Source organism: Apus apus, chromosome 2, assembly GCF_020740795.1.
Source record: "Apus apus isolate bApuApu2 chromosome 2, bApuApu2.pri.cur, whole genome shotgun sequence".
Lineage (NCBI taxonomy): Eukaryota > Metazoa > Chordata > Aves > Apodiformes > Apodidae > Apus > Apus apus.
The window spans coordinates 36,497,456-36,523,119 of NC_067283.1; the positions used below are offsets into that span (position 1 = coordinate 36,497,456).

Consider the following 25,664-nt stretch of genomic DNA (forward strand, 5'->3'; position numbering starts at 1 on the left):
TTATTTCTAATTTTTTTTGGAAGCTGTTTACCAGGAACCATAGGCTGAATTTACAGAACATCTTATAGGGGAGTAATGGGTAAACATAATAATAAAATAATAATACAAAAAAATAAAAAAGCAAAACACAATCCTTCATTCCCTTAGAGTATAATGCATTCATGTCTTTAGGCTTTTCTTTTACCCATAACATCTAGAAACACACATTTTAACAAAAGGCAAATGTGGAAGTTCTCCAGTAATCACTTGCCTCCTGGGACTGGATCTTTCTGCTCATCAACTATTACAAGATGTGCAAAACAACCACACCCTATTCCCCCTGCATCAAAAGGATTGTTAACACCTGAGTTACATGCATACCTGATCTCTGCCAGACCAAGCAGTGTGTGACGCTGCAGCACGTGAACGGTCTGAACACTTTTCCCATTGGACAAGCATCCATCCCACAGCAAAAAATGCCACAGTCCATGTCCACTACCACCAGGGCCAGCAATGTTAGCAAACAGACCTCAGAGACTGAGCTCTCCTTTTAATCACAGGAGTTGTTTGCTTTCAGTGTCAGTAGTTGTTGTTGCAGTCTGGGCTTTCTACATGTTATTCCTGGACTAAGGAAGACTTGAAGTGCTGCTTTGCCCTGCAATACCTAACTTATGGATGAGGAGACAACTTCAGTCTGCCAGGTGATAATTTGGCATCTTTATGTCAATGTTAAAATCCCTACAGCTGTAAATATTTATTGAAAATGAAATGAACTCATATACTCCAGCTAGCACATTACCATATGAATAAATCTAACCTTAAACAAATCATGTGCACTCCATCTTTCATTCAGTTTGTTAAATTCTTGCTTCTTGCTCTGAGCATTCTTAGCTTAATACGGCTATTCAGAAGTAGAGCAACTCGTGGTGTGCCTTGATTTCTTCTATCATGCAATATTTTGCTTCTTATATTTCACCTCTTACAGCCTTTGCAGAGTTTTGATTTGATAGGACAAGAACGGCGAGGGCATTAGGACCAAGAGAAAGACGCACACATTGCTCTGTGTTATGTCTGGCAAAGTGCTTCCTGACTGAGCGCTGCAGTTATGTGTGAAACAAAGTCAGGGACCGACTAGTTCTCATCTGTTGATCACAGTTAACTTGAAGCCTCAGAACGGGGGAGAGCTGTCAGATCTGCTTTCAGAGATAAGGCGCTTCAACCCAGGCAGCCACGGAAAACTTTGAAGAAGCAAGAACTCCCCTGGAAGGAAACTATAAGGAACGGGATTTCTTTTCTACTTAGAATTTTAAAAGGAAAAAAAAAAAAAAAGAAAAAAAAGCAAACCTTTAGTTTCTCCTTTCATCGGCTAAACCTGCGCTTTTCTAACCAAGCTGGGACGCTGTGAAATAAAGGATCTACTTTATCTTACTGAATCCATGCTGCATTTTACTACAGTAAGTGCAACATTAACAAGACTTTTATATTTTGTCTGTAAATAGAAAGCATGAAACGGCACCAGTGAAATGTGAGGGGAGCAAAAAAAAAAAAAAACCAAAAAAAAACCCTCTTGGCAGATAGTGAAAACCAGGGCTTTGCTGCAACCCGAGGACCGGAGCCTGAGAAAGATCCAAGCGATATTTAACATGACCATCTGTATAATTTTGTCACCAACAGTATGTTCTTGAGGAAGAGGTGCAGATATGGATCACGAAAGCTGCAGTTTCTCTTGCTGCTGCTGATGCTGGGCTTTCTGCTCCTGATGGTTACAATGCTGAACCCACCCCCCAGCAACCCGAGCAAGGACGGGACTTTCGAGCCCGTGGAGTTCAACCCCCGGGACGGGGATCAGATGGACTCTGCGGAGACCCAAGAGCTGCTGGAGACCCAGGAGGAGAGCCAGCAGTACTACCCTTTGGATGGGCTACCACCCTTCATCTCCCTGCGGGAGGACGAGCTGATCGCGGCCGTGGCGTCGCCCGCCGGCAAGCGCAACCACAGCAAGGCCAGGAGGGGCTACCGCCTGCTGAGGCAGCCCAGCCGGCGCCCGCAGCCCAGGGCAGAGGGAGACCCGCGGCCCCTGTCCCTTCCCCCGCAGGCTGGGGAAGGGGCGGCCGCGGGCGAGCGGGGCCTGGAAACCCACGGCTTCAACCAGGCGCTGAGCGAGCGGCTCTCCCTGCGCAGGGAGCTGCCTGAGGTACGACACCCGTTGTAAGTAGCACAGCCCGTTTCACCTCTGTCCCCGTCGCCGTCCCCCCAGGACGAGCCTCTTCCCCCCCTCAAACCCTCCCGTGCGGCCCGGGGTCCCGCCTGGCCCCGCGCCGTGCCAGGAACACCCCCCGTCCCTCGGGTCCCCCCGCGCTCCCCGGCGAACTCCGGCCGCCCCGCCGGCCCCACCCGCGCCCCCCGCCCGCGGCAGGTGCTGCGGAGCCGGCAGCGGCCGCACGAAGCCCCCGGGAGCCGAGAGGCAGCAGCAGCAGAGGGTGTGGGCACCGGGGACGGGGGGGGGGGCAGCTACGGCCTCCGGGGGGAGCCGGGCCAGGAAGCGGAGCAGGAAGGAGCGCGGGGCGGCCCCGCGGAGGGCGGGCGGGTCTGCGCGGTCCCCTGACCCTCCGCTCCCCGCTCCCCCGGCGGGCGGCAGCGCCCCCTGCCGGCGGCCGCCAGCGGCGCCCCTGGCGCGGCAGGTGCCGGGCGGCGGGCAGGGCCTGCCTCGGGGCGGCCCCGCGGCGGGACGGCGGGACGGCGGGGTGGGAGCGGAGCCCGCACCGGCGACTGCCGGGGTGCTCGAGGGGGAAAGGCTGCTGCCCAGCTCGGCCAGGCGCCGGCCCTGGCCGGCCCGCCCTGAGGCGGGCGGACGCGGGAGTGCGGAGGGAGGGGCCGCCCCTGCGCTTCCCGCTGTCGCGTCCCGCCGGGGGGTTCCGCGGGGAGGGCTGCGGGGCCCCCCGGCTGTCGGGGTTAAGCGTGAAAAGGAAAGTCCTGGGAGGAGGGCAGGGTGGAGGTCGGTGTGCCTGGCCAGGTGTGCCAGCAGCGGCGGCCGGACTCGGGCCGCGCCGGCAGGGGCTGCGTTGGCGGCGCTGCCCGTGAGGTGCGGGGCGCGGGAGCAGGTCACCCCGCAGCCCGGCGCGGGCCGTGGAAGCAGCCGAGCTGGGTCTCCGCTCCCTGCCCCGCCAGGAGCGCACGGTGGGCAGCTTTTTTTCTGGCCTCCCGTAGCAAAAGCTGTTGTGGCTTTCCTCCAGGACGCGGTGGAAAGGTGCACCAGAAAACATTCTGAAGTAGGACACAACATACATGTGATGTTTTTTCTAGTGGTTATCTCTGTATGTGTAAAGACCGTTGGTGACTCTAATTTAAGGGGACAGTCTTAAGGAAAAAGAAAGGAAACTTTTTCCACAGTCACTGACTAGATTCAGTGTTAATGTGGTAATTCCATTGAATAACAAAATGCTAATACTATTTTAGTTATTTTTCACCATGCTTGACTGGCAACTCTTTGAACTACGTGACGCTGACAGAAGAAATGATGACTGGTTTGTTGCCTGTGTGATGTGAGCCAAAGAACAATTTTACTGGAGCTGAAGGGCCATCCAACAAGAGACAGGTTTAGCTAAAACTAACCTTGGTAAGATTTAAGCCCTGGTCTCGGAGCTCCATGATGGGTTTTCCTGTCTTCGTAGTTACAGCTTAAGGAGCTATCAACACCACAGTTTAGAGAGCCCCGAGTGAAACCACAGGTCTGAACATCTGAGGCTTCACCATTGTTCAGATCTAAATCCAGATAATAAACCTGCAGCAGAGGTCTGCCTTTAAGCCAGTCTTGTCCTTTATGGCATAACACACCAACCACAATGATATGTTTTAGGCATCATGTACTCTGAGGGCCTAGCTCACAACTGTGTCAGTCCAGTTTTGTAGCAATGTAAAGTGAGAGTGAACTAGTAATGAATCACATTGTCTATTAATCTATTCTGTTTGAATCATGTCATCCCTAATAATGCTGCCTGTCATTACTTATTTTGAGACAACCCAACCAATCACTTCAGTGAGTTTGCTCCATGGACTCAGTCTCTCTCTCGTATCACTTGAAATCAGATGGCAAGTTCTTCACACCAGAATCTATGCCTCCTAAATGTGAAGCACTTCTAGATACTGTAAAATAAGGCTGGCCACACTTGACACTTGCATAATTCCTGTTTGCTCTTAAACAAGAGCATAAGATGTACAGTAAATGCTGTAAGATAAACTTAGCTGCTGTTCCTTAGGAAGTGACATAAAGAGGTCTGTTGTGCTTTCCATTGGAGCACTGAACAGCATAGCTCCAGTTTCCTCTTATGTTAAGACTACCGAGCTCTGCTGGAAATAAACCAGAGCCTGCAGGCTGTGTTGTACCTTGACAGCCCAGGATCCAGCTTTCTCACCTGGAAAGTGATACTTAGACCTCTCTCACCTGTCCCCAGCTTCTAACATAACCCACATTTCTTTGCACGCCTGTGCAGATGAGTTTTATGCAACTTTTCAGAAAGCAGATGCACAAAATAGTCTCTTCCAGCACTCCCACAGTAGAACATACACCAACAGGTGAATCAGGTACCTTGTTTGGCCTCATTTACTCTGAGTACCAATTTTTACACAGTCAGGGTTTCTGGGTGAAAAAGCTTAATTAACTTGTCCAGTCGTACTAGAAAGTTGTTCCTCTGCATCCAGGCTCATCCTCTGAGGTACCCTGATACCTCTGAGTGCTTTCTGCTGCTGTCAGTTGGTCCAGCTGCTGTTGACTCACCCCTGGTACACTGAACCCAAACCAAGCCTGCTACTGTGACTTTTGTGATGGGGGTTCTGCCTGAAAAAAAGATCTGTTCTCCTCTGTTAGGCATGTTAAAGGTATCCAGGCAAACAGAAACTCACAGTGTATCTAAAAAGATTTTAAGTGTCATCACAAAAGCATAGCTTCCACTCGAGTGCTGTTGGGAGCTGAATATCAATGAGGTATTTTCCTGAAGGTGAGTGGGAGTCCCTGGCGGCAGTGCCTTTGCCATGTCAGAATTGCTCTCCTGTTCATTGCTGCGTGTGGCAATTCCTTGTTTTTCCACAAATTGGATTAAATCACTATGTCTCATATCAGTCACAGCCCTGGATTTTTGAAATGCCAATTTATGATGGACATTCTCTGAAACTGCTCCAAATTACAGGGAGGATACTTCTGCACACCAGTACCCGTTTTGCATTTTTCTGAAGATTAGACATCTACACTGCAAGTCTTTGCCAGTCTCCATGGCAACTAAACACTTGCCAGCTAGGTTATGTATTCAAGTACAGTTAATTTCAATACTTTTCCAATTAAGATTCCACAACAACATTATTTTCTTGCTATAACCACAGTACTAGCATCAAGGCATTCTGGTATTATAGTGCAAAATTTAGGTGCTAATAGCTGTACTGAATGTTCCTGTTTGGAAGCTGCCTGGCAGTAAAAGGACTGCATCAGATCTTTACTTTTCATCATTACCTCTAGATTCTTCTGCCTGAAAATACAAACACTGCCAAGCCATGAGAGTATCCTTTTTTCCATCCTGCTGAAAATGGAAACAATTATCCCATATGAAATTGTGAAATAACAGCACTGTTGATATCAGAAAATTGGTAAATCAAGGACACAGAGAGTCATTACAATTTAAAAATCGTCAAGAAAATTTGCCTCTCTATACAAAAAGATAATAATGGGAAATATTAGCAACTATAATAAATTATTATCATTGTGCTTATTTTAAATTTATATTCCCAGAAGTGTATCTGTAGTATTTATTTGTATTTGCTATTAAATCATTCAGACTATGGATTATCTTAAATTATAAGCAACTTTGTGTCTGGATAGTGTCTAGAATCATAGGCCCTCAGTCCATTAATTGAAACACTGAGTGAAATAGTAATAAATATAGCAATATTAAAATCACATCCCTTACATGAGTGTCTGCTGACTAGCTAATTGTTTAGCAACCACTGTAAAATCTCTATGATTATTTGCTTGGCAATACAAAAATGCTGAAATAACAATGGGCCACATTCAGCCAATTCTGTTACTCCTTGAAGAAGTTCTTGCTGCTGGAAATGAAATGAGTTAGGAAACTGAATGACTGCTATTCAGGAAATGAAAAGGTTTCAAAATTTGTTTTCTAATATAAGAAAGCAGACATAGAGGCACAGTCTTTGCATCTCTACAACAGACATTCAAAGGCCTTTTCTGGAAAATGTGCATCCTCATGCCAGCATAGTGTGTCCCGTGTCTCTGAACCAAGACAGAGATATCAGAAAACACTTTTTGTCATGAATGCAATTTGTAAATCCTTTATTTACATTTTATGAAACAGCCGTTGCTTGACAAGGGTTTATAGTCTTCAAATACAGTTTATGTGAGGATGAAAAGGAAGTGGTTTTAATTCTTAAATGCCAGAGTTGTCAAAGCGCAAGTAATTCATGGTAATTTTGATGGAAGTTGTTTCAATGTCATGGGTGACATTCTGGCCCCATGGAAAACTGAGAAGCCATGAGCCCCTGGTGGCACTCTGGAACATCTCTAGGAATGCTGTACAGAGACCCATGCCCAGTGTACTGCAGTAGATTGTGTCAGTAACTGGAGTTATAAAAGTAGCAGAAAATGGCGTAGAGAAAATCTACCCAGCTGGAAGCCTCATTCAGCAGTTATTTGTATTCATTAGAAAAATAAACCTGTACAAACTTCATAGGGAAAATACATTTTCTTTCTTAAATTTGTCTGTATTTGTTTTCATTGACCACATAAGGTTCCATTTCTTTCCTGTATAGGACTGAGATGTTGGCTTCATTCGCTAGGGTCCTGGTCAAGCAGTTCGCAGTTGTACTGACCTGTTGTGCAGATGAATTTACTTGCTAGTCTTAAAGCTGCATTTCAGATTGCTTTTTTCTCTGTTACTTGAGAAAGTTCAGAAATTGATGGAGGCTCATCTGACCTGCTTTATCCCTCTTTGTGTTTTGTCTTTTCAGTTTTTCTTTGCCTTTTGGACAATTTCTCCTTGAGCTCTGTGTTTTGAGGCAGCCAGAGCAGAAAACAAAGTATCCCAGAACACAGCAAAACTTTCCCCTTTTTGTGTTTTAATTCTTATAGCGTCATTCTCCTATTTTCACTTTGTATTCCAGGCCTGAACACCTTAATACTTCCTTTTCTTCACTGGAATGAGCTGAGATCTGAAACCGCTATCCATCCCTGAAGGTTTAGGTGTAGCTTGCCTTGTTCTGATTTAAAAAAAAAAAAAAAAAGTAGCCAGTTGTACCAGTGTCTCTAGTGTCTCCCTCATTTAATTCCATGCAGGTGCCTACAGCAAGAGTATGACTCCAGTCTGCCTACTGCTAGCATCATCATCTGTTTCCATGACGAAGCCTGGTCTACTCTGCTGAGAACTGTGCACAGCATTATCGACACAGCCCCAAAGGCCTCCCTCAAGGATATCATCCTAGTCGATGATCTCAGCCAGCAAGGTAGCTCCCTTTTTTTTTTTTTTAACGTATGTGAGCTCTTTTTTCCAAAGCCTCAGGGAAGAAACTGTCTCCAAGAAGTGTGTGAGGAGAGTAGAAGGCAAAGAGGACCCTCAGGAAAAGAGCTAAGCAGCGCCCTGAGCTGGCTGCCAGGTTTTACTCTTCCATCCCTAGAATTCAACTTAGCCTTTCAACTTTGAAGTATGTTTTTTTTTTCCCCATCATTTGCAATCACTCTGAACTTTCTTGCTTTAAAATATAAGATCACAGTATGCAAATCTTAGCCTTCCCACTGGACCAGATCTGCTGTAATAATTTCCAGACTTGGACTTTGGCTGAAGTGTAGCGTGGAAAACTCCACATTGCTAAAGTAATATAAAGTGCTTGGGAAAGCCAAACACCTGTAGTATGTCACTCTGATCTGTGCCTTTTATGAGATGATGAGAGCATCCACCTTTTGCTGAAAACAAGAGAGGAGACTATTAAGTTTCCCACAGGGATAGCTTCACACCTAGTGAATCTCAATTTCCATTAGTCTCTGCTTCTCTTTGACATTACGCTGCTGTAGGAATAATTGGAACGTGGCCTTCTTGGCCATGTAAAACAAATGCCCCCAAAACATTTTACCAGAAAGAAGCAGCATCTCCTACTACCTGTTGCTTTACTGTAACAGCTTGATTCAAAGCCAAGACATTTCAGTGACCGTTCTCTTTCTCACAGGGCCCCTGAAGTCAGCTCTGAGTGAATACATCTCTAAGCTGGATGGTGTGAAACTCATCCGGAGCAACAAGAGGCTTGGAGTCATCCGAGGTCGGATGCTAGGAGCTGCACGGGCAACTGGGGATGTGCTCATCTTCATGGATTCACACTGCGAGTGTCAGAAGGGCTGGCTGGAACCCCTCCTAGCCAGGCTGTCCAGCAACCGGTAAATATCCCAGTGACCTCTGAGCTCCCTGCCTATGCTGATTTCTGCTGCAAGAGATGTACTTGGAAAGATCTGAGTTTTGTGGGGTTTTTAATATTTTCTCTTGATTATCTTCTTCACTTTGGCCACATTGCTTTTTTTTTTTCCTATGTTGTCACCATATGCATTACTCTGAAGCAGGAAAGGAAAGCAGGTTAGGTCACACAGCTGATAACCCTCCTTTCTGTCAGAGTTTGTATCCAGTTGGAGCTATAAGATGGCTTCCTACCTGTCTGAATTAAAAAAGGTTGCAGTCTCAAACTGTTTGGAAATTGGCAAACATCCACCTGAGAAACTACTGCAAGACTCCATTATTTTTACGTTTTATCATGAAGCCAAGGCTAAAATGCTTTGTACTTCTGAGACAGTTTGGCTAAATACCAATGTCACCTGTACTGTCTAGGTTGTGCCACAGAAAAAATAGACTCTCTAGATGGCCTAGACAGTTCTAGCTAATCACAAATACTTTCACTGACACCAGACTGACAGAGGAAAATACAGATTTTCTGAGTCTTTCATGTCTAGATTGGTTCTTGGGCCTGCTCTATAATGTACAGTTGAGCTCATCTATGCAGTCCCCAAGTCCTTCAAAGAGATTCAGTCACTGAAAATGTTTCAAGAATTACATGCCAATAAATCCTTTATTAAAGGGACTTTTCTGAAAGAAAAAATTGTGTATTAACTTGTCTATCATTACTCATAAGCCACCTGGGAAAAAATGAATAATTGCTTGAGGGGGTAAAAGAAAAAACACATCTTTTAAACTCTAACCAAACTGTTAAATTGTCAAACTAAAGACCTTCAAAGGCTTTTTCCAGGCACTGGAAAAATCTGCTTTTATGGCTGATTATATTTGCTTATAAGAGAATTAATATGAGTTTTTATAAATTATTACATCATTCTGATGAAAGCATTAAAAATAATGCAAGCAAGAGTAATTCTGTCCTAAGATGTCAAGACTATTCTTTTCTAAAAGATCCTTCTTGGAAAAGCTGATTATTTTTTTCTCCTGGCTTAATAGACGGTTTATTATGAATATACTTCATGATTCTTCTGCCATGAGCTGTAGTCTACTGTCGATGTTCATGCAAAATTCTTACCTGTATCAAATGGCTAGTCCTTATTCAAGACTGTATTGCTGAATTTAAAAGAGTTACAAAAGGTCTCAGAGAGCCATAGTGGAAGGGGGAATTACAATGACAAGAGAGAAGTTAGGACCCTCCCACAATTGTAGTGATTCACTGGCAAAAATTATCCCTGCTAAGGGACTGCAAATCACCCACCTCTGACATTTATGTAGCACTGTTATCAGGGGGTAAGAAAGGGTTGCTCTTCCTCTTTAGGGCTCATATGCTCATTCATACTTGAAGGAGAGCAGAAATTAATATAGAGTTAGCTAGTGGCTAATTAGATCTGTGGAGCAAAGGTAGAAGGATGAAGTATGGTCTAAACCATCCCTTACTGTATGCTGTATCAGTCACTGTGTCTGACCCTGGACGCTCTGTCACTGCTCATGGAGGCAACCTGTGCCATTCTCCAGTGCACTGGGAAGACATGCTCTGAGGCTTCTGGTGATCCCTCTCCCTTGCTGTCCTTTCCCCAGCTGAAAAATGGTGGTAATAGAAACTTGGAATCATAGAATGGTTTGGGATGGAAGGGACCTCAAAGATCATCTCGTTCCAACCCGCCTGCTATGGGCAGCGGGGTTAACACTATAATAACTATAACTATTATATATACTTTATATACCTATATACAGTTATATAAAACTATATATAACTATAATAATGTTAACCTGATAAGGAAGTTAATTCATTATTTTTCCCAAATTGCTTGTAATGCTTGCAAGGAGATCACTATGGAAATACACAGCATCACCATAGTCAAATTTACTTCATTTAGCAGTTGAGGAGCTGTTAAATTGAATCATGTGCATTCCCTGAGACTACCCAAATGAGGAAAATACAAGAAAAAAAAGCTTACAGTGACTGGTGAAATATCCATCATTCCTCTTCTTAATGTACCAATCAGACTGTAACTCATGCACTTCTGCAGAAGAGACAGGATGGGAAAACACTTAATCACCTAGAGTGAGTGAGTTGTTTGCTGGCAAGGAAAAAATGAAGCCTTTCCAAAGCTCAGACCTTTGCAGGAGCTTAGTGGAGCTGGAGGGAGATTTTAACTTTGAAAATTGGTATTAAGCCTAGTTTTCTAGACTCCTGATCAGATCTACCACTCTGATGGGCCTGCTTTAAAGCGATGCCAAGAGATCCTTGCCCAAACTGAGACCTCACTGTGAATTGAACATGCTCACAAAAGGGGAGGCACCCTAAATTCTGAGTAGCCTGTGGTACTGACAGGACAAACAGGAGAAAAATTATCCCAGTTTTACAGGTATGGATATATTTGATGGATATTTGACTTGCTCTTGGTGCTGACATTTCACCTCCCTCCAGATGGTTTTATTCAGTAACCCAATCAAAATTAGTTTTCCCAAAGAGTGCTGAAACTTTCTAAAATCTTTACACATACATTTATGGGCACCTTGGTTGGGAGTAGTTCTGTGAACCATGCATAACAAATTGATTTGGAAGCTGTGCATCAGCTTAGTCTATTGCATGGAAGATGGTTCAGTGGTTTGTAAGACATCCCTTGACATTTTGATTATTCAAGGATGAATAGACACTAGGTACCTGGACGACATTATAAAACTAGATGAGATGCCCCACAGATCATTTCATTTGACAACTGTTTGTGTTCCAGGCTAATTCTGTGCCATTATTACAGGTGTCTTTTGAGGTGTTTGACTTTTTCAGGAGACTGCAGGAGACAGCTGCTAATTTGTATTCAGTCCAAAGGCAGAGAAAGGCAGAGGGGCATATAATGAGCTGTGCTATGAAGCCTTTAAAAGGCTGTTCCTTTTACCAAAAAACAGTGACTAGGCTGAAGTAGGATGATTTTTTAAAAAAAGATCCAAAGTGTGGTTTCTGAGAATACATTATGAAAGCAAAATGAGCCTTGATTCTATACTTTACAAGGAATTCCACCTGTAAAAAAAAGGCATGGGCATCGTAACTGTGGACCTTTCCTCTGCTCCTCATTGCAATGGCTGTTTCCCTCCATGCTGCTGCATTGCCTGTACTACAGCACAAATATTACGTTAGGAAACAGAAGTCTATCTAATTCCTAAAATTCAAAGTGCCTCTATGTAGTTCCATGATTCTAGTTCACTAATCTTTAATGAAAATGCTGTTAAACAGAATAAGAAATATAAATATAATTTTACATTAAAAAAACATAGCAGTGGAAAGGTATTTCATTCACTGTTTGTTCCCATTCAGGGGTGAACGGGAGCTTCTGCATGTAGATATAGGGGATGGAAACAAGAGTTCAGCTGTCCAGAAAACTTCTGTGTAGTTCTAGTCTTATTACTCTAGGTAATACACTAGAGAAGGGAAGTACTTTGCACTTCTCCAGTTCACAGTGGCCCATACCCCAGCTTTTTGAGCTACCAAGTACATAAGCCATCTGTCTGTTTTCTATCTTCTCACGGGTTTAGGGAAGCATAATGCTGTCTATCCAGCTTCTGAGCATGCATTTCCATGCTGCTCTCCTTGTTTTGAAAACTTTCCACATACTTCACAGCCTGCTTTCTGGGACTTCGGTTTTTACCTGATCCTTTTATATCCTCCAGTTGTCAATAACACTAATTTTAAATTCAGTTAATTAACATTCTGCATTTGCACGGCGTGTTATGCGAAGATACGCTATCTCTAAAATCTTTCACAGTTGATCAAGATCAGTAGATGACCTATTTTAAAGAAGTTGAGGTAAAGAAACTGAAGATGAGGATCTAAAGTCAAAAGCAAATGTTACTGTCAGAAGTAGGAGCAATAAAGATTTAGGCATGATTCATGGCACAGTGCCCTGACTGTCCAGTGTAAAAAGGTATTGGTAACTCCTACAGGTTTTGGTACCCCACATACAAATTTTAAAGGAAACAGGTTCAAAGGATTTTACTATTTTTTTAAATAAAGCATTCCTTTAGCACTTGAAGTATATGTTTAGTGCCTAGCCTATGCATAGTCCATCAGTTCAAGGAGGCTATTCATATGCCTTAAGTTAGTTTGGAGTTGATCTGTAAGGCTGTATTTAAGTGAACATTTATACCATTACCTGATCACTTTACCATTCCTGTTCACTATGTGTTGTCTTTTTATTAACTTTATCTAATTTCAAATGTTTTGCATAACTATTTCCCTGAAGTAAAGGGTTCAGCCAGTCAGCCAGCAAGGTGATTTCAGTGAAAATGCAGTGTGCTGTTGAACCAGCTTGGGTTCTCAGTTACTTGTTGAAGTTTTGACTGTGTGTAGAGCCAGAGAACTTGGACTGCCTGGCTTTCCTACCTATCTAATTTTTGCAGGAAATGATCCACTCTGAAGCTGGTTGAGGAAAATAATTTTTTTGTTTGTTTGTTCCTCCTTATTTAAAGGTGGATTTAAACAGATTAAAATCTATTCCCTTCTCAGCAAAGAAAGTATAAATCAGTAAAAAGCATTTTCAAAACCCAGTGTATCTGAAACTTCAAAACAGATGTGTTAATTAAATCTTCCTCTCCTCATGTTACTTATTCTAAAAATAGAAAAGAACATCATGTCCACGGTGACAGCAAAGGGTCATGGGAAGACATTTTATTTGCAGTTGTATTTGGTTGAGAAATCCCAAACCAGGAAATTGTTCTTGTTTGGGTTGCTCTTTTTCATGGAATTGTGACCTTTTGTAGTTCATGTGTGTTCCAAGCATTTGAAACATTCACAAATTAGTCAAACAGTTCAAAGCCTTGCTGCTAGTTGTATTTGAATTTCCTGTTTTTTCCTCTCCTTGGATTCCACAGAGTAAAATTAGCTGTAGTTTGGCAGTGTGTGTTTAATTTCAAAGCGCTGAGAAGCTGCTGACTGTCTGCCAGTTACCCAGTTAAAAACAAAAAGAATAGCTAAGAACACCTTCCAACTCTCAATTACCTTCCACTGCAAGTTTGCGTTTAGAACCACACAAACATCAAACCATCACTGCATATGCAGAAATCAGATCTTTTATTTAAAAAGAGCATTAACACCAAAAGATCAGTAAAGCACTGCTTGATTAAGATTAAAATTGGACATTGACCAGTTTTCACACAAGATAAGGTTACTGGATTCCTCTGTTTCAGATCAGAAAATCTATTGATTTCATCAAGCTCCACCAGTTTATACTAGGTGAAGATCTAGCATTACACTTACAAACATGCGCTTGAAAACTGTTGATCTTGGCATTCTGGAAGAGCTTCTAGAGTAATAGCTCTCAAACACAGTATAATTTTGTGGGAAAGAAGATTAGATTTTATTTTGTTCTGGCTTATTGTTGAATTTAGCCAGGGTAGAATGTGACCTATATAGTGAGTTATTTTCAGTTGTCTTACACATTGTGATTTTTTCCATGTCGTAATTTGCAGACAGTTTGGATAATTGCTTGATCTCCAAATTGTCTGAATCCATTACATCTCTGCAGGTATTTTTCTTGAATAGCATTGAAGAATCAATGCCCAATAACAAGCAGAGCAAAGTAATGCATTAAAAACAAAGACATTTTTATAAGAACTACTACTGTGGTGCTTACTCTGATGAGCAATTGCACTGATGCTAGAAGCATCTTTGGAGTTTTACAGTCACAACACATTTAAGGTCAATCCAAAAAGGACAGGTTTTAAATGGCTGGATATGAAAACTTAGTCTGAAATGTCTGGATCAGATCCAGAATATATTGAGTGTAACTCTGAGTATCTTCATTGTCTTTGTCTGAACTAGCCTGGATATTCACATGTGGTCTAGTCTTTATGGTCAAGGTTTTTTGAACAGTTTCATCTACATTGCCTCCTCTGGCTCCCATTCAAATATGCCCTCCTCTCATATCCCTCCTGACTCTGAAATAAAAAACTAATCTACCCTCGGGTCATTAATTTCTCAGCCCTGTCTGGATGAGAATGGATAAGCAAGTAGCAACAGATAGCATGCATTTCAGCAAGCAGCAACAAGCTGAGATACAACTCCAGCTACACTGCTAACCAGAGAGTTGTCAGAGATAATCATCCACTGGAGAATGAAGCAGGCCATAGAAATCACAATTGCAGTGACTATTTTTTGAAGTTTAGTCATATAAAATCCATTTAACTTGTTAGCTGGATTTTTCTCAGCATATCAAAGACAAGAACACATACTTGTGTGAGTCCATCAGGACACTGCCTTTTAGTAACCTCTAGAAGCAGTTATTTTACTTTTCATGCTGTTAGTGAGTAAAGGTTAAATACACCTTTCAGTAGAAGGGTTCCTGCTGGCTTGAGTCTGAGATAGTTGCTCCTGTCCTGGATAAAAACCATATCACAGAGCTATAATCAAGAGAATCAGGGGAGGATATCAGCTTTGTTATTTTTAGTATAATTTCTTTCCATTTCTTCCTGAGTTCTGTGGAAGAATGAGAGCAAATCACTGCCTTGATGTATATGCCCACAAAGGTTGCAGGTGGCCATAACACTTTCTCATCTATTTATAAGCCCAATGCTTGTTTCTAAGAGTGCCTGTTACTACATCTTACAAACACTGGTTTTAAACCTGAATGGGGAAATGTAATCACTTTTCTATTTAAAATATTTTTGGCTTTAGCTCATCATGGGACAGTCTGCTTTTATTAGGAAACAAAGGAATAACTGAGTCACTTTAATGCTATCCTCTGCATAATTAATCTTCATACAGTTCACTGACAATCAGTAGTCTCTGTTTCTCCGTGGGCTTCTAAAATTCTCTACAGGAAATGGCAACTGTGATAGAACAAAATTTGGCATTTCTCCCTACTCCAATTCTGAGTAAACATCACTCTAGTGATTGTAAAGCCAGAGAAGATACATCAAGATGACATTAACATCACTCAGAGTGACCATCTTCCTCAGCTATTCCTGGTCTGTGCCATGGAAAAGTACAAAGGGCTTACTGCTTTGGAGACTTCTGAGATGACCTTTCGTCATTGATAACTTTACATTTTAAGCATGTTTCTCTCAAAGAGTGATCTCTAACCGACATATAAATCTTTAAAAGAGGAGATAAAACTGCCCCAAAACTGCCCATTTAATTTCTTCCTCTCTGTTGTAATAGGAAGTTATTCTAGGGAAAGAGCTACTCCAGAATAAATTCCTATATGGATACTCTTACTCTAGAACAATATTAATTTTTTTCAGTGTACTGTAATCCCAAGTAAATGTTACTGGTTTTCCTCCAGAGAACCTTGTGTCTGTAGGCAAGCCCTTACATGTAAACCAGGGACTATTGGTTTTGCATAACAGAGAAGAAATGGATAATGATGTTCTTCATCACTTTTTTCCCCTACTGTCCCTAGTACCATTGTATTTATACTCTGAAAATTTCCAAATGTGATAAATCATTGACCTGGAAATAAGGAACACTGATAGCTCTTCTGAACTAGCAGTTAATTCCAAGATGATGTACAAGCACACTGTGAAATACCATGACACATTTGCCATGGGGAAATGTTTAATACCTCTTCTCAGACTAATCTAAATTTACCTCACATTAGAAGTGCATTGGAGGATTGCTGCTTATGGTGCAGTGGCTCTGTTCTGGCTCTTAAAAGTTGATTCCACACTGTGACAGTGCATTTGCAAGAGCATTTTAAGCTGTGATAAAATACAAGCAGAAACTGGCTTATGAACTCAGTGATATATTTTTTTGCAAAATAACCAGCAGAAGAAAGTAAGGGTGAGTGCACTCTTAAGTGGCCTGAAGTGACAAACTCATGAAGTGTGTGGAAAATACTACAGGAAAATCAAAGGATGGTGAAGTGTGTGAGGCCAAAATAGCCTTTTGCTATAAATCTTGCATTCATGCACAGCCTATAACATCAGAGGTTGGGGGCTCTGTGTGAAACGGCTGTATAAGAATTCTGATGGTTAACTCCCAGCAAAATCCTGAATAGCTTTAAATGACAATGCAAGGTACAGGTTATCAATAAATTATTGATCTTTAGATTCCTCTCTGCAGGCTCAGTATCCCAATGCACTGAGCACCTGAGCTTCTATCAGCAGGGAAGACAAGGGCACTCAACATCTAGAGGAGTGCTTGTGCTTGACAGTGTCAAACTGGAGAACCCCTGTTTATTAACAGAGTGGTGAACTTAATTTGTGCTTTGACTTGGTTCAGACTTGAGGCTGAGGGGTTCAGACAAGGCTTAGGGGAGACCTTATCACCATGTTCCAGTACTTAAAGGGTGGCTATAAAGAAGATGGAAACTCCATTTTTACAAGGAGACACATGGAAAAGATGAGGGGTAATGGGCACAAGTCACTCCTGGGGACATTCTGATTAGACAACAGAGGAAAAATGTTCACAATGAAAACGATCAACCATTGGAATAATCTCCCAAGGGAAATTGTGGATTCTGCAATGTTGGACATTTTTATGATTCAGCTGTACAAGATGCTGGGCCATCTTGTCTAGACTGTGCTTTTGCTGAGGAGGTTTTTTTGACCAGATGATCCTTGAGGTCCCTTCCAACCTGGTATCCTATGATTCTATAAATGATATTGTCTTTTTCAGAAACAGTGTCGTCTCCCCTGTCATAGATGTCATAGACTGGAAGACTTTTCAGTACTATCACTCTGTGGGCCTGCATCGAGGTGTTTTTGATTGGAAACTAGATTTTCATTGGGAACCAGTGCCAGAGCATGAAGAGAAGGTACGACAGTCTCCCATCAGCCCTATCAGGTAACAGTCCTTCAGCCAATATGCCTCCACTCAGCTCAGCAGCAAAACTATACAATCTGGGTCACCTTCCAGCTAACAGAAGAGAGATGTGGTTCCTTGCATATGCTTGATTAACATTCTTTGAAGGGATAGGTTTTTGGTTTACACTGAGTTTGCTTGACCTTTAGTAATCATTCTAACTAGATTGCAGTCATATTTACAACATGACAAATATTTTCCACACATTGAGACAACTAATATGCAACCTGACCAGACGAGGTGTTGGGGTTTGTAGGGAAAACAAAAGATGGATCATGCAGAGTTATAAGAGACATTTCAATCATCATCTGTTTGACTTTTGTTTTGGGTGTACAAGTAAGTAACATTTTCCACTGTTCTGAGCCTTATTTGATAATTCAGCTCTTGGCTCCCTTCCCCAAGCAAATCCCAGAATAATCCAGTTATTCTTTCTTTTGGTCAGGTAATCAGTTCATTCAAGCTTATATGGAGTAGTATTCAATAATTTTGCAATACTATCTCTGTGGAAATTTTCACCCTTCACCTAATTCCATATCCAAAACTCAAGGAGTTCACTTCCAAACTGTTTTCTACACAGGAGTCCTGTGGTAGCTGGTGCAGTGGTGGCCATGGATCGACATTACTTCCAAAACACTGGAGCTTATGATTCTGACATGACCGTGTGGGGAGCAGAAAATCTGGAGCTATCTATAAGGGTAAGAACCTTAATTAAAAGATCAAGCTATGGTAACTATTGGGCTTTTAAGGAACCTGAATGAAAAGCCAAATAGCAATTTAAGCAGTTAAGTGCAAAATGTCTTGGGTTATGGAGAATATCACTTTCTCACAGAAATGTATCCCTACACTCTGTGACCTGTCAGGACTATATAAGAACATGCAGCTGGTGTGAGCTAGGAGCATTATTTCAGGGAAGGAAGTTTCACTGGCTATCACTAGCTGCCTGAGGACAGAGTCACTGGTTTTGGCACCTTCTGCAAGCCTCTTCTTTTTTGGCATGTAACATGCACCAAAGGGAGAGTAGCCTTATTTCTTTGCCAACCTGTAGTTTTAATGCCCATTTTTTAATATTAAATTATTTGTATTGATTTTTGCTGAATACAAATATTAATTGATATTAAAAAGCAATTAAAATTGCAGACACAAAGGGTATTAGAGTCATTAATGTCTGAAACAAAAGAAGGTGTGCCCCCAGATCTCTTCACTACACTGCACTGTTTGTGCACAGAAAAACATAAAAGCATCTAAATAGCCATGCTGGGTCAAATCAAAGGTCTGCCTCACCCAGCACCTTCTCTGTTTCTCTGTATCTGTTGAGAACAGTGTATGAAGAAGCACATAATAATGCCCTTGCCGTTTCCAGCAACGTGCAGATTAGGATTTCCTGATGTGGAGTCTATAGTAAAGGAACTTCTCCTTTTTAGAGAAAGGTAATCTGAGTAAGGTAATTTCTTTTTGTGCCTTCACCTGTGTTTCAGACCTGGCTCTGTGGTGGCTCTGTAGAAATTATTCCATGCTCCCGAGTTGGGCATGTCTATAGAAATCACTTTCCCCGTGCTTTCTCCTATGAAGAGGCCATTGTGAGGAACAAAATCCGAATAGCAGAGACCTGGCTGGGCTCTTTTAAAGAGAACTTCTACAAGCACGACACAGTGGCTTTCCTAATCAGCAAGGTAAATAAATGTGTAGTGGTTCATTTCTGGGGGAAGGAGTGTGTGTTGAGGTAGGTGAGGGGGGTGAAATAGGGGTGGAGGTGTCTGTGTGCAATCAAATATTCAATGTGCATAGTGCTGGGGAAAGTCTTTTTATGAAGCCTTCCAGTGGAAGAGCTGTCATATCAGGAAGGAAGAAATGAAATTTGTGCCTAGGTATTACTTGCTGAAGTTATCAGATCTCTTAGATTATCAAATCTCCTCCAAGTGACTCCTTCTTCAGCTTGCCCAACAAGCTGTGATTTATTTTTTCCACTGATAGTACATGGAGGGTTGCAGTCCATCAGAAGTGGAAGCTCGTAGCACTGTGTGCTCAAAGGGCCCTTATAGAGGATTAATTATTGATTACTGAAGGTCTTCCTCATGTGATTCATTAGGATATTCAGTAATATTCATGGCCATGTGGCAAACTGTGGTGTCTCTCCTACTGGAAGGGAACACATCTGAGTGGTCTAGTGACAAGAAGGTGATTTTTTTTGTGAACTGACAGATGTCCAGAAGCAACTGTCAGTAATTGAGAAAGTCAGATCTCAACATAACCACTGTTTACAAGTTACTTTCTCATTAGAAGCATCACACAGGCAGCAGTCCAGTCTCCAGGGGGTTGGATTCCACTAAGACAGGCTTTCAGCCAGGTGTGTGGTGTAGCCCTGGCATGCAGCCACACATGAACTGTCTGCAGGCTACATTCCATCCAACAACTACAGAACAGCCACACTTGTTTTTAAACCACTATATAATCCATTGCAGATCAGGATCATCCAAGGGACTGTATATCCATGTATGAAGAACCAGTGGATGTTTGTTTACTGGGAGTCATACAGCTGTGGTTAATGTTGTTAATGTGAAGCTGTTAATGTTGCTACAGCTCCAATACCTTTCCTTGGTACAAGAAAAGGTCCTTCTTGTCCTCTTCTACAAGGTCGTGGACAAACCTATGAGCAGTTGTGAATGAAGACATGTCATTTGTCTTCTTGTTTATTTGACAACGCCATGATTTTAAGAAGACAAAGATTAATTGAAAACAGTTAGGGAAAGCATGGTAGGTGCTGTGCAAAGTTTCCCATTTAGTTTTGCTGTTGCATTTCTGTCCTGTGTGCCTTAGTTGTTGCAGTGCTGAACATTTGTCTAAGAAAACCAGATCCAGCAGGAGCTGCATTGCAGTGGGGAGAAGAGAAGGGCTGTATGTCTGAGTGGCTTCTCTGCTGTCACCTAGTCTGACCTCCCTACATTTCACCAGTGGATCTGCCTGTCCAGTCAGCCTGCTTTGCTAATCCTAGAGTCCGAGGCAGTTACGTTCCTTTTTTAATCCTATTTCCACTTTTTAGAAAAGCAACCTCTGTTGTTTGATCTCCACTGGCCAGAATTTCACCCACTGACTTACAGGGGTTTCAGCCATGCAAGCCCAAGAAGGATGCTAGGCCAAGTCATTTAAGATGGGCAGTTAGATCTCTGAATAATTTAATCATTTCCTGAAGGCCTTTCTTGCCAACTCAGAAGCACCTTTCTATACTAAAAACTAAAGCCATCAATGATACAGCTTACAAGCTCTAAGCACCATAACCTTTTGCCTGAGAGTTTATTCAAGCCAGAATACTTTTAGTACTCCTAAATATGATTGTCCTTCAACTAATCAATTTTATGATCTCTGTGCTCAGCATACCATCACATAAAAGGCCCTTTTCCCTGTTCCTTTCTTTCGCAGCCAGTATTTTCAGTCTGTCAGTGCAGCGGGATGTTGCTCAAAAGACACAAGCCAGCAATGACAGGTTTGCCGCTCAGCTGCGGGTGGGCCCTGCGGGGATTTGTCGCTCGGGGAGGGTGAGCGGAGCCACCTGTTGGCCACCGCAAAGGTCTCCGTCAGCCCTCGCCGCCCATACAGCCCGCTGCAGAAAATAACTAGTGACCCCGTTGCTTTTTAAGTCTTCCCGGTTTATGGTCGGCATCGCATCCTGCACAGCATGCCCGTGGCATGAGCGCTAGTGTGGATAATAAGGCACTTCCCAGCTCTCTACTGTGTCAGCCACTGTATCTTTTTCTCCTTTCCTCATGTGTTGTTTGGGGTTTTTTTTTTCCATTTATTTTACAAGCACAATTTCCTTTCAGATTTCTTTGCAGGAATAATGACTTTCTTTACATTATTTACTCAGCATCAAATACGGACTGTAACTAGTATGACAAAATAAGATTTCCTGCCATTTTCTTCTTCAGACAAAGCAGAAACTCCTGAGAAACATCTCATTCTAACCAAAGTGTTTTACTTCTCTGTTTCTGTTTTCCAAGGAAATCTCTTGGGGACAGGTTTGTGTGGGGCTAAATTGCTGAGCTTTGTTCCTTATTGAAGCTGAAGACTGATACTAAACTGTGAGGTTCTCTTTACCATATTTCAAACCATTCTGTGATTCTGTATTGCAGCTTACAGGGGCTGGCAAACAGTGCTGCATGGCATGACTGATCCCTGCCTTTAAACTGAAACCTCTCCCTTGATCTCCAAGGCTCATCATTTGTCAGTGCTTTCCAGACATGTCGCACAGTCCCTTTTTCTTTCTTATGGATGCAGAGAAATAGCTGGTCTGAGGAAAAGTTACTTCCACAAACTTCTTTTCTTACATTACCAATTTTAGTTTCTGATGTAGGAATCCAGACCAGTTTTCCTGGAATCCAAAACTGCATCATTAAAAAGTAGAAATGTGAAGGGGGAGATCTACTGCTGACAAGAAAGAGGAGAGAGACTCTTAAGGGTGGTGATATTTTTAGTAGTTGGGCACTGAGGGATTTAGAGAAGTGGTTTCTGAGGTTTTGAAACTGAAGGATTAGACACTTACCTGCTTTGAGGTTTTCAGAACCCTGTTAGCCATCTTCAGTGCTAAATACCCTCAAACAGTCGGTCAGGCCTTTTCAGTGCAGATGCCCATAGCTGCAGTAGGGATTGAAGGCACCTGTCTTTTTTCAGAACAGAGTTGCTGTCAAGAAGGGTGAGCGTTGATATTGTGTGTATGTAGTTCAAGAAAACAAATGAATCACAGGAAAGCCGCAAAACACATTCACTTACTGCATTTAGGAACTGTCAGATAATAATATGATAGACTATATTTTGGGCTAAATTCTGTCATCATTTACATCCTCTGGTCATGGAGGACTGACAATAGCTGGGGAATTTGGGCTGTTAAAGGTAAGGAAATTGAATTTTAACCAGCAGGGCAAACTCTGTGCTGACTGACAATCTAATACAGTCGCACTGATTTCAGTGCAACAAGTATCAAGGTTGGCCCTAACTTTTAATTTAAGATGACAAAGACTGACTTATCTTGCAGTATAATAGCAATTCATGAGGAAGTAGTTATTTTCACAGTGTGTGCTACTTCTGAAACATTTACGTCTGTCACAGTGTCAGACTAAATGCTGTTTAAGCACAAAGTTGGAGGAAAGCTATAGCTGGTCCTCCTTTTTGTACTCGTGAGAAACATATATCAGTATCTATAACATGCAGGACAGAAGAGGTGGTAGAATTCATTCCTTTGTAGTAATTTTCACTGCTAGCATCTCTAACACAAACACATTAGTAACCCTGTTGCCCCCATCCTTTCTCCATGAAGGCAGAGAAGCCAGACTGCAGTGAGCGCCTTCAGCTACAGAAAAGACTGGGCTGTAGAAATTTCCAGTGGTTTGTATCAAATGTGTACCCTGAACTCTCCCAACCTGAAGACACACCAAGATTCTCTGGCAAGGTAAGAGAGAACACACTGTAAAGAATGATCAGTGTTTTTGCATTGCTCAAAGACCCCAGTATAGCTTCCATGCAGTAAGTACTCAGTGAGCATTAGATTAAGTGGCTGTTCCGCTTTGAAACATTTATTGTCCAGACAATGCAACAAGGGTGGGAGGAGAAAGAATAGGTCAGAGAAGACAAACAGCTGCTCCAAATTCTCACATAGACATTGAAAGCGAGCTAGGAGCTGAACCCAGATTGTCTGACTTAGTTCAGTGTCACAGCTCAGAGAATCCTAACCCTAAATTCTTTAGGTGCCATTAGTAAAGGAAAGTAATTGTGTTGCCTCATGCAGATGGCAGCCACAACAGCAGCTGAGATATCTCTGTACTGACTGACCAATGTGCATGAAGAGAAAAAAAGCATTTCTTCAGTCCTGCACTTCCCCAAGGGCAGAGGTGGTAGAGATAGCAGTTCCTTGGCTGATTGTGTACAGGAGGCAATATTCTTAGTGTTGTTTTTTTCAAACACATAAGTTGATAATTATGATTCATTAAAATATGAGTTCATTCCAGGCAGCCTTACTGGAAGGGATTTTCCCCCAACAAGGCAACAGTTTCCCCTAATTAAGTCACCTTCTGCTATCTTTAGACAGATTTTACTGTGTCCTTTTACTATTTTGTCTGTTCTTGATTATCAAAGTTTGTTTGAAAAGAGTGTAAGAACTGAGTGTGGATCACAGGAATTGTCATATTTGGTTTTTTTCTCTTCTGATATATCTTGGTTTTCTTCTGATTACAGTGTCCAGCTGAAGTGTAAATTTAGTGTTAAAAAATATATATATTTATTTTAACTATCATAATAGTTAAAACCACAAGTGGGTATCTCTAACTTACAAAAAACCTCGCTGAGTAACACTGACCTTTGGTGAGATTGCTTTTTGTATCAGATCAGTTTGCAAAATCAATATGCAAGATCTAGTCTGAAAAAAAAAATAAATTGCCTGAATTTTGAGCAAAACCATATATTATAGAGGGATACAATCACAAAAAAGTTAGCTGAAGGATGTTTTGGTTTATCTGATTGCGCTTCATTTCAGTAGAAACCTTTTCTTACAGCTTTTCAATACTGGTGTTGGCTTCTGTGCAAATTACAGACCTGGAAGAGCTATTGCAGAAGGCTCTATTGAACTCTCCCATTGCAGTGACAGTCTCACCCAGGTACTGTACACTTTAATTCTGTAGGCACCGTATCTGATCTAGGGACTACCCAGAAGGCAGTCACTTCCACATGTGATTGGCTGGGTTGACACTGGTAGAAACACTAGTATGTTCAAAATTAGGCGTGTGCTAAGGCAATGATGCCCACTCTCCTGCAGCTGTCATTTGAAAAATGGCAACGTTCCATGTGTCCCTGAGGCCAGATACCCACACTTGTTCCAGTAGACATCATTAAGTGCCTGTTTGTTAGCATATTTGGTAGTGTTTGGAGCACAGAAAGCCTGGGCATAAAAACTATATAACAATTCCAGAATAATGGGAATGGGTTTCCCCATTAGTGCATAAAACTGCAGTTTAGTGCCTAAACTGCAGTCAAAAACAGGAGGGAAATTAATGTAGACTCCCAAGCTGGCATTAGACTAGCAAGTTCATGCATTAGGAGAAACCAAACCAGTACAGACTGACTGCAGGTATTTAGTACAAGCCCCAAGCAAGTTTTGCTGCTCACACTGAGCTGCAGGCACTTTCCTAATTGCAGTATGTGTGGACACTGTAATAAACACCTCTCTGTTCAAATATTTATTGAACTAGAAAATTTTATTATAGCATGGGTTTATTTTATACATAATTACAGTCCACAAAGCCTTTCCTTAGGTAAATAGTTATGCCAGAATTAGCTGATGGGGGGATTGCTTGGCAGGGTCAAGGCTGTTGAGTCTCTGTCATTCATGTTTGGGTTGCATCTTAACAAACATGTACAGGAAATTATTTTTTTATTTAACAATTGAAAATTAATTGAGATGTCCTTCCCTCATTGTTCAAACAAACCCTCCCTTTTCCAGCACTTTGAATATAACAGCATGAAGGAAATCCGGCTTGGTTCTGCTCCCCTGTTTTGCTTTGATGTCAGACACGGGAAGGTTATCCCTCAGAACTGTACAAAGGAGACAGATAACAGCCACCAGCACTGGGATGTCCAGGAGGTCAGTAGTGACTCTGCCGTGAGGGGAAGGCAGCTGACAGTGACTGTGGGATCCCTGGCTGACTGACAGGATTCCTGTGAGGGGAAGGGATGACGTATTTGAAGAGCCAGTTTCACTTGTACCATTTTCACTCAGGAAATTTAGGATGCCTCTTGTCTGTTTGCACTGTCTGTGTGGAGTAAATTTGTTTTAAAAATGCATATTACAGGAATCCTACCAAATTATGTATCTCCTTGTTTTAACTGTTTGTCTTAATGGCCTTACAGGAATAGAATTAGAATCAGTGGTTGTGAAAATAAAAGCAGGTCAAATCCTTGCACACTTCTTTTGGATAGAGGAAGTGTCTGGGAATTCTGAACCCTCCCAAATGAGAGCCACTGGGAGTAGGGGAAACATTAAAATTCCTCCTCCATTGTAAGAGAAGAACAAACTTTAAATTAGAGGAATTTTGTGTTATTCAGTCCCAGCAGAGCAGGAACTCCTCTACAAGACTGAAAAATGTCCTGCTGTAGGACAGCCTGGGAAAATAGCAGTTACCGTAGTTGTAAGGATGCTGCAACCCTCTGGCACAGTTCCTACTGTAACGTGTTTTGATTCCTAAGGGAAGCACTGGTCTTTTTGAAATTCTGTGGCCTATAGTACTGTAGCTGATGCTGATGACAACCTGCACCCGTGGGAAACAAATAGTGGTAGAAAAGAGATTTATTGCATTCTGTACCTACCACTCCTGTCAACTTTGAAAGGAATTGTGAATACTCATCATGTCCTGGGCTCA

The 25,664-nt window shown here is 42.1% G+C and overlaps 1 protein-coding gene across 5 annotated transcripts in view; it reads left to right on the plus strand.

Annotated features, from left to right (window-relative positions):
- Positions 1–593: 593 nt before the first annotated feature.
- The window catches only part of GALNT15 (polypeptide N-acetylgalactosaminyltransferase 15), a 29,137-nt gene continuing 4,066 nt past the window's right edge, over positions 594–25,664 (plus strand). Inside the window, exons 1-11 of one of the 5 annotated variants that reach the window (XM_051611220.1) lie at positions 594–680; positions 965–1,433; positions 1,654–2,187; positions 7,316–7,482; positions 8,200–8,404; positions 17,083–17,250; positions 17,846–17,963; positions 18,744–18,938; positions 22,574–22,705; positions 23,805–23,906; positions 24,749–24,889. In XM_051611220.1, the coding sequence (XP_051467180.1) occupies positions 1,655–2,187; positions 7,316–7,482; positions 8,200–8,404; positions 17,083–17,250; positions 17,846–17,963; positions 18,744–18,938; positions 22,574–22,705; positions 23,805–23,906; positions 24,749–24,889 (1,761 nt within the window). In that variant the 5' untranslated portion in view covers positions 594–680; positions 965–1,433; position 1,654. Of the gene's footprint in view, positions 681–964; positions 2,188–7,315; positions 7,483–8,199; positions 8,405–17,082; positions 17,251–17,845; positions 17,964–18,743; positions 18,939–22,573; positions 22,706–23,804; positions 23,907–24,748; positions 24,890–25,664 lie in introns of all 5 variants that reach the window. The other 4 variants (XM_051611219.1, XM_051611218.1, XM_051611222.1 and 1 more) reach the window with 4 other exon arrangements.